Source organism: Lissotriton helveticus, chromosome 6 (assembly GCF_964261635.1).
Source record: "Lissotriton helveticus chromosome 6, aLisHel1.1, whole genome shotgun sequence".
In the NCBI taxonomy this organism is placed as follows: Eukaryota; Metazoa; Chordata; class Amphibia; order Caudata; family Salamandridae; genus Lissotriton; species Lissotriton helveticus.
Window position 1 is genome coordinate 1,712,502,876 of NC_136067.1, and position 12,590 is coordinate 1,712,515,465.

Here is a 12,590-nt window from a genome sequence, read left to right on the forward strand (position 1 = left end):
AGAACTGTACCAAATTTTAAGAGAATTTACTACCCCCAAAAATCCATCGTCAACTCCCAATTCCAGAGAATGGACCGAAGCTCTCTCGGGATTTTTTGAGGATAAATTAACTGCTATACATATATCCTTTCCCCCCTGTCAAATCCCAATGCAGCCTGAAGGACCGACATCCACTCCAGATGACTTACCGTAGATCTGGAATGAATTTGAAATGTTTGATAATGATAAGACCTTGTCAGTTGGACTAAAAATCAAGTCTGGTTCCCCCACTGATCAGGTCTCCCCTAAACTGTTTACTATACTGGCCCCGGCCCTGGTAGAATGCCTAACCAATCTCCTCAATAAATCTCTTCTGGAGGCAGACTTTCCCATAGTATGGAAGGCAGCTAGAATCAGGCCAATATTGAAGAAATCCTCAGCTGTGACCGCTCAGCCCTCCACAGGGCTTGGTTGCCCCACTCACTGCTGCCGCTCCTGCCTGCCTTTGCCGCCTCCTGCCTGCAGATTCCTTCGCTCGCTGCCCGCTGCTCTTGGGAATTTCCCGCTGCTCCTGGGAATTTCCCGCTGCTCCTGGGAATTTCCCGCTGCCCGCTGCTTCTTGGAATTTCCCGCCGCTGCCTCCCTGCGGCCCCGCCCCCCTGTGATTCCATTCGCCGCCCCGCTCCCGCCACCCAGCTGCTCCTCCCTCCCGGCTCCTTACTTATGACGCCCCCAGAGCGACCGTGCAGCGCGGGAGCGCCGATTGAGCGCCGAAGGTGCGCCAAAGGTAAGCCCGTCTGCGCCCGTCCGCGCCTGGCCCGCGCCCAGCGCCAGGACCCCTGGCCCTAACCGCCGAGGCAAGACGACCCGACTGACCTACGACGCCGCCACTCTCAACGCACTCAATGCCGGCCGGACCCACGCCTGCTGCCGAGCCACCCCGAGACGCACCCACGGACCCTTCACCTGCTGCACCAGCAAGTTCACCTGCCTCCGAACCTGCCCCGCACCCGCTAAGACAAACACCAGCAGCAACCACCTCAAGTGCATCCTGATCAACACCCGCTCCGTCCACAGACACGCCGTGGAACTCTGGAACCTCCTCGACGCTACATCACCGGATGTCGCCTTCCTCACGGAAACCTGGATGAACGCCTCCTCTGCACCCGACATCGCCATCGCCATCTCGGACGGATACAAGATCATCAGGAGGGACCGCATCAACCAGACCGGAGGTGGCATCGCCATCGTCCACAGGAACACCATCCGCATCACGACCGACGCCAACGACTCCTTCGCCGCAGCCGAACATCTCCACTTCCAGATTCACACCGACCCTAAGACGACCCTCAGAGGCACCCTCGTCTACAGACCCCCGGGACCACGCACACAATTCAGCGAAGACATCACAGACTTCATCAGCCCGCACGCCCTCCCCTCCACCGACTACATCCTCCTCGGGGACCTCAACTTCCACCTGGAGAACAACAAGGACCGCAACACCACCGCCCTGCTGGAAAACCTCGCCAACCTCGGACTCAAGCAACTGGTCACACCCCCACCCACTACGCCGGCCACACGCTTGATCCCGTCTTCTCTTCCAGCAAGTACATCACCTTCAGCCACGCCACTGGACTCCACTGGACAAACCACAGCTGCGTCCACTTCAGCTTCAAAAGATCCATGACCCACCACCACCCGCAACAGGTACCTCACAGGAATTGGAGCAAGATCACCGCAGACCAGCTCACCACCTCCCTCAGCCAGAGCCCACCCGCCAACACAACGGACCCCAACGAAGCAGCCCGCAACTTCACACAGTGGCTGACCGCCTGCGCCGACGACCTCGCGCCACTAAAGAACCCTCCCAGCAGACCCAGAAGCAAGAAGGCATCCTGGTTCACCGACGACCTCAAGGACTCCAAGAAGACCTGCCGCACCCTCGAGAAAGCCTGGCTCCTCGACCGGACCACCGACAACATGACCGCCCTCAAACACGCTACCCGCAAGCACCACCAGCTCATCCGCACCACCAAGAAGAAATCTCTGAAGGAACGACTGGACAACAACGCCCACGACAGCAAAGAGCTCTTCACTATCGTCAAGGAGTTCTCCAACCCCAGCACTGGCACCAACGACATCACTCCGTCACAAGACCTCTGCGACTCCCTCGCCTCGTTCTTCCACCGCAAGATCGCTGACATCCACAACAGCTTCGGCGCCCCACCCACGCACCCAACCGTCGAACCAACGCCCCCCACCGCCACCCTTCGCACCTGGACCACGGTGACCACCGAAGACACAGCCCGCACGATGAACACCATCCACTCCGGATCACCGACCGACCCCTGCCCACAGCACGTCTTCAACAAGGCCGACTCCACCATCGCACCCCAACTCCGGAACATCATCAACGCCTCCTTCAACACCGCCACCTTCCCGGAGAGCTGGAAGCACGCCGAGATCAGCGCCCTCCTGAAGAAACCTACAGCGGACCGCACCGATCTCAAAAACTTCCGCCCCATCTCGCTCATCCCTTTTCCTGCTAAAGTCATCGAGAAGATCATCAACAGACAGCTGACCGCCTTCCTCGAGACGAACGGATCCCTCGACCCCTCGCAGTCCGGCTTCAGAGCCAACCACAGCACCGAGACCGCCCTCATCGCAGCCACCGACGACATCCGGACCCTGCTCGACAAGGGGGAAACAGTGGCCCTCATCCTCCTGGACCTCTCCGCTGCGTTTGACACGGTCTGCCACCGCACCCTAGTCCAGCGCCTCAGCAACATCGGTATCCAAGAGAAGGCACTGGAGTGGATCATCTCGTTCCTCGCCGGAAGAACACAAAGAGTCCGCCTCCCCCCGTTTCGCTCCGAGGCCACCGAAGTCATCTGCGGCGTCCCGCAAGGATCTTCACTCAGCCCCACCCTCTTCAACATCTACATGAAACCTCTCGCAGCCATCGCACGCCAGCACAACCTCAACATCATCTCTTACGCCGACCACACCCAGCTGATCCTCTCCCTCACCAGAGACCCCGACACCGCCAGAACCTGCCTACACGAAGGGATGAAAGACGTCGCCGAGTGGATGAAGGACAGCCGCCTGAAACTGAACTCGGACAAGACGGAAGTCCTCATCCTGGGATCTTCGCCCTCCGCCTGGGACGACTCCTGGTGGCCCCCAGCCCTGGGCACCGCACCCAAGCCAACCGACCACGCACGCAACCTGGGCTTCATCCTGGACCCCTCCCTCTCAATGACCAGACAAGTCAACGCCGTCTCCTCATCGTGCTTCAACACCCTGCGTATGCTTCGCAAGATCTTCCGCTGGATCCCGACCGAGACCAGGAAGACTGTCACCCAGGCACTCATCACCAGCCGACTGGACTACAGAAACGCCCTCTACGCCGGAACCACAGCCAAGCTACAGAAAAGACTCCAGCGCATCAAGAACGCCTCCGCCCGACTCATCCTGGATGTCCCCCGACGCAGCCACATCTCCAGCCACCTGAGGAACCTGCACTGGCTCCCCGTCGACAAGAGGATCACGTTCCGGCTCCTCACCCACGCACACAAGTCTCTCCACGACCTGGGCCCCAAGTACCTCAATGACCGCCTGACCTTCTACACGCCCACCCGCCAGCTACGGTCCACCAGCCTCGCCCTCGCAGCCGTACCACGCATCCGAAGAGCCACCGCCGGAGGAAGATCCTTCTCTTACCTGGCTGCCAAGACTTGGAACTCCCTCCCCCTCCACCTTCGGCTGACACAGGACCATCTCGCCTTCAGGAAACAACTCAAGACCTGGCTGTTCGAGCAGTAGCATACCCCTCCCCCCAAGCGCCTTGAGACCCTCCCGGGTGAGTAGTGCGCTATACAAATGGCATGATTGATTGATTGATTGATTGAGCCGATCCTAATGTTCTCTTAAATTACCGACAGATCTCTCTGTTGCCATATTTCGGAAAGATATTGGAATCCTTTGTCAATAAACAGCTGGTGAACCATCTAGAGAATCAGGAACTCTTAGACCCTTCCCAATCGGGTTTCCGTGCTGCTCATAGCACGGAGACAGCACTGGTTGAGGTCGCAGACAATATCAGGCCGGCCCTAGATAAACATCAATCAACGATTCTTGTCCTGCTTGATTTGTCTGTGGCTTTTGACACCATCTCCCACCGCATTCTTATCCAATGGCTGTGGGAGATTGGTGTCAGAGGAAAAGTCCTAAAATGGTTTACCAGCTATCTATCCGACCGTACAACTACTGTCCAAATTGGCAAAAACATAGCAAATACACGCCTGTCAAGATGGGTATTTCGCAAGGCTCCATTTTGAGCCCTACGCTGTTTAATGTCTATATGACACCTTTGGCCAGAGTGATTAGAGAGTTCGGCTTTGAGGTCCTATCCTACGCCGACGATACCTAAATTCTAGTCACTCTAGGCCCTGACCTTGATGAAACAAAACTCTGCTTCAAAAATTGCAGGATCGAGGTCAAGAATTGGATGGGTATCAACCATCTGCAGCTTAACGGCAACAAAACTGAGATCATGCTTTTCGGCAAGGCCGTTGAACACTGGGCTCAAGATTGGTGGCCAGTACAGCTTGGTGACTGTCCAACCCCTAAGGAATCAGTGCGGAACCTGGGTTTCTACATGGACAACAAACTATCCATGAAGACCCAAACTAACCACATCGTAGGAACCTGTTTTGGACTTATGCGCAGTCTGCACAAAGTTTTCAAGTGGATTCCAGCAGAGGCACGGAAACCCTTAGTGCAGGGTCTAATTATAAATAGACTAGACTACGGGAATTCGCTCCTACTAGCGATAAATGAGTACCACCTGAAAAGATTACAGGTTCTCCAGAACACTGCAGCGCGGTTGGTTTTAAACCTTCCCCGAAGATGGCCCTCTGCTCCATGCCTCAGAAGCCTCCATTGGCTCCCTATTAAGAAGCGAATCATGTTTAAAACGCTATGTCTGGTTCACAAACATATGTACGAATTGGGCCAAAATATTGGTCCCATAAGCTTACATGGTACGCACCCAGAAGGCAACTCAGATCTAGTACTGAGTCGTTGCTCACTCCCCTGAGAATACAAACCTCCAGAAATGGGGGTCGTGCTTTTTCCTTTCTTGCTCCCTCCTTCTGGAATAAAATGCCCTTGAACCTGCGCATTATTTCAGAACACAGCTGCTTTCGTAAGAAGCTGAAGACATGGCTTTTTGCAAACTAAGCTGTCCACCTCTCGTCAGAGCCGTCTGCAGGCGCCATGAGACTCTTTGGATGTGATATGTGCGCATTACAAATGCCTCTGACTTGACTTGACTTGACTTAGGGTGTAATGTCTTTTTTTTCTTGTCCGCCGCTGCCAGGACAGTTTATGTTTTGTTTTTTCAGAAATCAACTTGTGCTGAAAAACAAAACATTTTTAAAGGTTTGGTAGATGGGTGTCAAAACTGGCGGAGGCTGTGCATCAAATCGTTCTTCCACGCAATGAACAGCAGTGATCCCTTTCAATGTACAGAGATGACCGCTGGGGCAGCTGTCATTTCTAATTTTAGTCGACAGTAGTCCATCAGGACGGCAGAGGTAATGTTCTCCAATAAACTGATGACTGAGTATCATCTGTCAAATTCTAAATCAGGCCCTTTGTGTGTTTCTCTCCCTCCTGTATTTCTCTCCAGCCTTCTCCCTTTGCCTCTCTCTTCCAGCCAGTGTCTCTTATTCTTCATCCCTCTCTCATCTGTTTGACTCTCTCTCTTTCCATTTTATCTCCTTTCCATCATTGTCCCTTCCTCCAAGTCATTGTCACCTTTTTACTCTCCCCCCCCTCTTCCTTAAGTGTGTCCCTCTCTCTATACTAATTTATTCCTCTTCTGTGACTGTTGAGAATACATGACAAACATAATTAATTTTTGGAGTGTGTTATTCATTTTAACTACATATATGGGTTAATTCAGTCTAAGAACTTAACTCGTTAGGCCTAGTAATGTAATTCATTTGAGAAAGGAACATGTACATGGATTGTCATGTTTAGTAGTATTCTTTCTCATATTTATTGAAACTTTAAAAAGCACTATGCAGGGCTGAGGGCAAGGTGCATATCGGTGAAGGATTGCCATATTCACAAAGGTGAACAGTGTTTGTTGGATGTAGATGATACGAGGAATTGCAAGGGGTAGTAGACAAGTGAGAGGGAGCTAGGAGCACACATGTGAGATGTAACTATCTGCCCACATTTGAGAGAATGATCTACAGGAACACAATGGCAGAACATGTACTTATGTGAGATGAGGTTTAGTAAACATGGATGCCAACAAGCTATGTGCATATAAGGGAGGGGTGTGTACGTGAACACAAATGAGAGAGAGAGAGAGATTTGGGTGTGCAGGTGCTTCAGAGACACATATATAATGGCTAACAATTAGAATACAGTAAACAATCAAGATCCAGGCATTCTGGACCCATAACAGATCCATACCAGAATTTTATGATAGCCACATAAAATATATTTACATGGAAATAATCTAAATACAACCAACTTGTTATTCTGAAAATCTGTCAGGGATAAAAAAAACGCCTGAACCTATGTTAGTCACACAAATCCATTAATAAACTAAACATTCTCCTCCCAGAATAGGTATCCAGATTTAATAGTAGTTGTGGTGAAAAAATGGCACAAACAAAATGGGAATCATGTGTGAGATGAATATGTGCATATTTGGGGAGTCGTGATTGCCCAGGACTGGGTCTCTGGAGTCTGTGTATAGACTTGTTGTGATGGGGGGCTGTACTTGTGTTCTGCCCAGGGCCGCCCTTTTTTTAATCATTATTTTCTTAAAAGGCATCACTGTGCATATCAGGTTATGTCTGAGCATATTTTGGATTTGCCTTTGCAGTTAGACATCCGCCAGGGCGTTTTACTTATTTTTGAGCATTTTAACTTTTATTCAAAATATATTATTGTTGGTATATTATGTAGGAATCTGATGGTTGTGGTCACCAAATGCTGATTGTGCCTGATCTGTCAATGCTGTGCCTGGGTTCCCGAAGCTATGTTTACGGTTAAAAGATTGAATCTGGCCTATAATGTATCTGCTCCTTGTCTATGATGGCCGTGCTGGCTTTTTGTAGGTACATCAATGGCATGTCACAACAGCAGACTAGACAGTATATCAATGTGATCTAAAAGGCACTTTTAGATATTTGTATATTTTTTACATTATTACTTATTGCAGGTTTTTATTTTAGGTTCAGTGATATCACTTCTTGAAATGCCAACACAATCACATGGTGTGACTTCCTGCGATGTCACCAAAATCAATGGTTATTTGACATAATTTCCTGTGATGTCATCAGGGTAGATCATGTGCATGTGATGTCACTACCGCTACCCGTAGCATTTTGCTGAATTGACATACACAATGGCACTGGAGGCAAGAGACCCTTGAGTACAGCATCTAACTTTTTTCTATGAAATTAAAAAGAAAAATACCGGGTTCCAGCAGCAGTGATATGAAGCTGTTGGAGGAAAGCACACCTAGAAAAGCCAGTTTTAAGGACTTTTAGGTACTTTGTTTCATCACTAGTCTACATCAATACTAGACCTTACCCCAACCCTGTTTTAGCATTGTCCACTTCTTCATTAAATTGCTTCTTTTAACTAATCATGAAATTAATAGAATTTAAATGTCTAACAGTTTTTTCAGCTTTCTCTGTAAAGAAGTCTTTCTGTAACAACTTGACTTTGTAGTTATTTATTTTTCTAAATGTATTTCTCTGTTCAGGTATTTCTGTAATTACATTACCCCCTTAAAGAAGCCCAACCTGAGCACAGAACACTACCTCTTCATACCAAACACCCTCTTATAAATTATTTACAAAATTAGCTACCATGAATTCCAAAAGCATTTAGAATGCAAACAAATGATAATCAAGCCATTGAAGTGGCAAATGCATGCACACATTCCTGGTAACCATCAGATATAGCCGACTCAAATATAAGATGAACAGCTCTAATGGGTCTAGCTTACCTATGTGGTTCATGCAAACGTCAACTACATCAACATACTTGCTTGAGGTTGCACCCACATGCAGTGTTACTAAAATGTTTCATGGAAGACATAGGAAAGACAACTTCACTGTGACACCGATATGTGGTGTCCTATTCTGTCGTAATGTCCTATCCTGTCATGATCTCCCTCTCTCTCTTTCTCCCTCTCTCTCTCTCACTCTCTCTCTAAACCGCAACTTCAATGTAAAAAGGACATCAATGTAGAATAATTGAGAAAAACCTTCAATCAACAACGGGAACCAAGTCTGCGATGTGGTGCAAACCACTAACCTCTGGAAAGCACGAAGCCCTTCCCCCTACCAGAACTTTCAATCCACCACCACAGAAGCTATTCTCAGTGCCAAGTCACATATCAAAATATCGTTTATACCGACAGGTACAAAACAAATGTGCAAATTACAGAAGATACAAGGAGCCGCTATCGAAATATCAGTTTAAATGAAGACTCAGATCTCTACACTTAACACTTGATTTACAAAGGTAACTTTTGAGTAAGTTCACACTTTTGGGTAAATGTACTACTTTCCATATTCACAAACTCAGTGTGTAAGTTACCTAAAAAAAAAAATCTACTGTAGTGTGTTCAGCACTAAACATGGGCAGCCACTGATACTGCAACACTGTTCCATTGAAAATAACAGAGGTAGGGACCAACAAAACATAACTCCATAGGAAATGTTAAATTACATTTAATTATTTTAATTAGCTAGAAATATGAATAAATTAATGGAGAGGATGTAGCCTTAGGGCTAGAGTGGTCGACCTCGAAGCTGGGGAACTGGGTTTGAGTCTTGGCAATGACGCTCAACATCCTGTGATTCTGGGCAAATCACTTAATCTCCCCATGCCTAACAAAAATTAATGTGTCCTTCTGTAACGAAACTGGTGCTCATATAAAGCGCTCTGATACCCGATTCGGGTTTTGTTTGCGCTATATAAAATTCTATTAAAAAAAACTGTACATATATATTATTTAAAACTAAACTATTTTAGTAAACAATTTTGAATTAAAATTATTATGCAACAATACATTTTACAAAAAAATAATCACATTGTTTTTATTCTAGACATAGTTTAATAATTATTCATGTCAAGTAAAAAAAAAAAATTCTTTAGGTGGGAATTTATTTTAAATATGAATTTAAGGAGGAGACCCTATTCGAAGCCCGGGGATGCCCTGACCTATTTAGTAAAGTGTGGGGCAAATGGTTCAATATGCTTTCACCCTGATGGTCTGCCTATATGTGTTTTACTCTGTGTACAACAGTATCTACCGTATGGACTGCCGGGTTATGCCCTGATGGAACGCTTTTTTCTCTGCCACCTGTATGTAAAGTCATGATTATCCTGGTAATTAGTAAACTACAACCAATGAATTTGCATGTTGTGATAAAAACTTTCAATAAAATTGATTATCAAAAAAAATATAGGAATTTAAAGTAATTTGTATTTAATATGTTTCCTTTAAAGTTTAATCATCCTAATAGTGCACTAGCCTTTGTTTTACAAGGTTCTACATTCAAAGTAAATATATAAAATGATTTTACATTAATATTTAAGATACAAATATATTTAATATTTTTTTTAAGTTAAAAAACGTTTTTAAAAATGTTGCCCTATACTTTAACATAGGGACACTCCATAGTCATGGCAAATATTTCCCAACAGCAAAGTATAGGGAAAAATAAAACAACGTATATTTAAATCGGAAATAAATATTAAAAATATTTTATGCAAAAATATAAATACATTTTGTATATTTGCTTTCACAGTATAACAGCATATTTAAATTCATATTGAATAGTTTAAATATTATTTATTTTAATTTAACATTAAATATGAGGGGGTTTTCTTTTAAGTCTCGATCTCAATTATTTTCAATAGAGGGTGTTGCAGTACTAGTGGCTGACCATGTGTACTGCATGTGTACTGCATGTTTACTGCCGAACGTACTACAAAAGTGTAAGTTACTACAGAAGTGCAGTCTGTGAATACCAAAAAGTAGTAAACTTACTGCAAAGTGTAGTTTGTGAATCAGGCCTTAGTCATGAAAAATCCACAGCATCTCCCTGTTTCAGACAGAATTGTATCCTTGGTGCTGTCAATGGTGTACAACAATGCTACAACCTATCAAATGATTCATTATTACCACCAACAGAGCTACGATCTGGGAACATTATCACACATACAATTCCCAAAGCCTGGAGAAGACATCTCAAGATGTTTTAATCATAATGTTAATTATCATTATGTACCCTCAAACAAAATTTAGAATTATAACGTCAGTGCTGACAATGGTGTACAAAGTAAGACCATGTAAGGCTGTTTCAGTTCGGGAAAGACTTCAATTTCCTCTTTTATTCGTAGTTTACATTTTAGCAATAGATACACACAGAGCGAATGCAGAGATGACTTGTCTTTCAAATGATTTTAACAAAACAACTTATAAAGACCTTATGTATTTCAACTAAACATATAACTAGCAAAATCAGCCTACAGAATCACACAAAAGGAGGATTAACAACATGTCGTAATGAGAACAAAATTTAAAAGTGTGTTGCCCAAGAACAATCATTGCCATGAAGCATGTGGAAATATTTTGTAGACTGTCGATGTTTAAAATTGTTGCAACCCAACAGTCTGTTTAAGGCTACTCTTCAGTATAAATGCAACAGATATTTAGCTGCTACGAAAACCTTATGTATTCATCATCATAATAATAATAATAATAATAATAATAAAAATTCCTATTTGTAAAGCATATCACCGCTTAAGGTTTCAAGGTGCTTGGGGCCGTCAGGGAGATTAAGTGAGCTATTGCCCAAAATTACATGATTCGGAGCTGAGCTGCCGCCGGGGATTGAACCGTGAACCCCGCATTCTGGAGTCGGCCGCTCTGGCCGCTGAGCCACACCTCTCCTCATTCATTGTTTCAGCTGCTAGGAAAACCATATGTATTCATAAAGTATCATAATTCAACTAGGGTAACTATGGTTTGACACTTTTTTGACCAAGCATAATTGGGGCAAAAACTGCTATACGCCTTTAGGAATGGCATTGCACAACAAGTCTTTAAGTTAATACTGAAAAACAAAATCAGTTTAAATACATGCATCTGTGACTAGTCTCCAGACGTTGCAACGCAGAACAACACACAACTCTATAAAAGGCCCACAAACAATGAGGTAAAACTTGTTTTTCACTCTCTGGAAGTTTACGGGAGACAACTAATTCTAATGGAAACTACAATTTGATCAAAACTGATAGTATGATGGCAAATAAAGTCCCCATTATAAATGTCAAAGTCAGAATATTTATTTGATGTCTGATGATAAAATGCTGAACTGAATTTAGAGAGACTCAGGAAAGGGATACTGCTACAAATCAAGAATTGCAAAAAGCGCCTCCACCAAAGCAGCATGCAATTTCAACCCAATTTCGAAGAACCAAAAGGAGATTTTTAGTGCTATATAAATAGCACTAACTTTTCTATTGAAGCATAGATTATGCTGTGAATTTGTCAATTCAATTAGGCAGGAAGTATGATCATTTAATTAGTGAACAAACTCGAATTTTCAGAATTCTACGTCCATCTCTTAAGAATCACATACCTCATACTTTAGCTTGCGTTGAACAATGCCATTCTGCACGGTCTCATTTTCCTGAAACAAAGAAATATTTAGGCTCCTCAATATGTTTCTATATTTTATTTTAAATATGTTAAACTGAAAGTGAATCTGAGTTAAAACATGAAAAACAAACAAAAGATGAAAAACTGTAAAGAAGTGAAGAAAAGGATCAACAGTTAGGAAACTGACCTAAACCGGTCTCAACCTTCTAAATAATCAACCAAAATCTACTGGGTTATAAAAATGTTTGCATATTAAAACTACAACTACGTACAATCTTGACCCATAATTTCTTTAAAATATATTTATCTATAAATGTTCAACCATTTAATAGAGATAAAATCAATATCATACACTTTATAGAAATGTTTCCCAAAAGGGAGAGAGCAACCAACCCTCAAACGTCGGGGACAAAGGGATGGCTCTAGAATAACCTACCTACCACATTTACAATAAATACAAACAATCTTACTGAAGGATGAATCCAGTCCTTAAATCATCAATTTGATATTCAGATGTACAACTGCCAAAAGTACATGAAATCCTTTCAAAGATTATCCCCAGCAACATAGCAGTGATATCGTAACACACCAACGTGCATGAATGCTCCTCATATACTACACCATTCGGTTGCCTCCTTTTGCCATTTATTAGCATTTCAGCAATCCTGATCAGGAAGTAATACAAACATAAACTTATGTGAATTATACTATTATTAGATTGCCAGAGTATAAATATGTACAAGGGACAATAAGGGATTTGATTAGAATGTGTAAGAAGAGGATTTGCATTTGTAAAGATACCATATGCAATTTCTCTACCACCTTCTCCAACATTCAAGGGAGTGATGACTCCTTTCAAAGCATCCAAACACTTGACAATTTCAGTAGTCAAATC

At 44.4% G+C, this 12,590-nt stretch overlaps 1 protein-coding gene across 2 annotated transcripts in view; it reads right to left on the reverse strand.

The window, feature by feature from the left end:
• KIF16B (kinesin family member 16B) overlaps window positions 1-12,590 on the reverse strand; it is a 1,655,522-nt gene that overhangs the window by 476,822 nt on the left and 1,166,110 nt on the right. For both annotated transcript variants that reach the window (XM_078649578.1, XM_078649577.1), the window contains exon 22: window positions 11,676-11,726. In XM_078649578.1, the coding sequence (XP_078505704.1) occupies window positions 11,676-11,726 (51 nt within the window). The remainder of the gene's footprint in view (window positions 1-11,675; window positions 11,727-12,590) is intronic.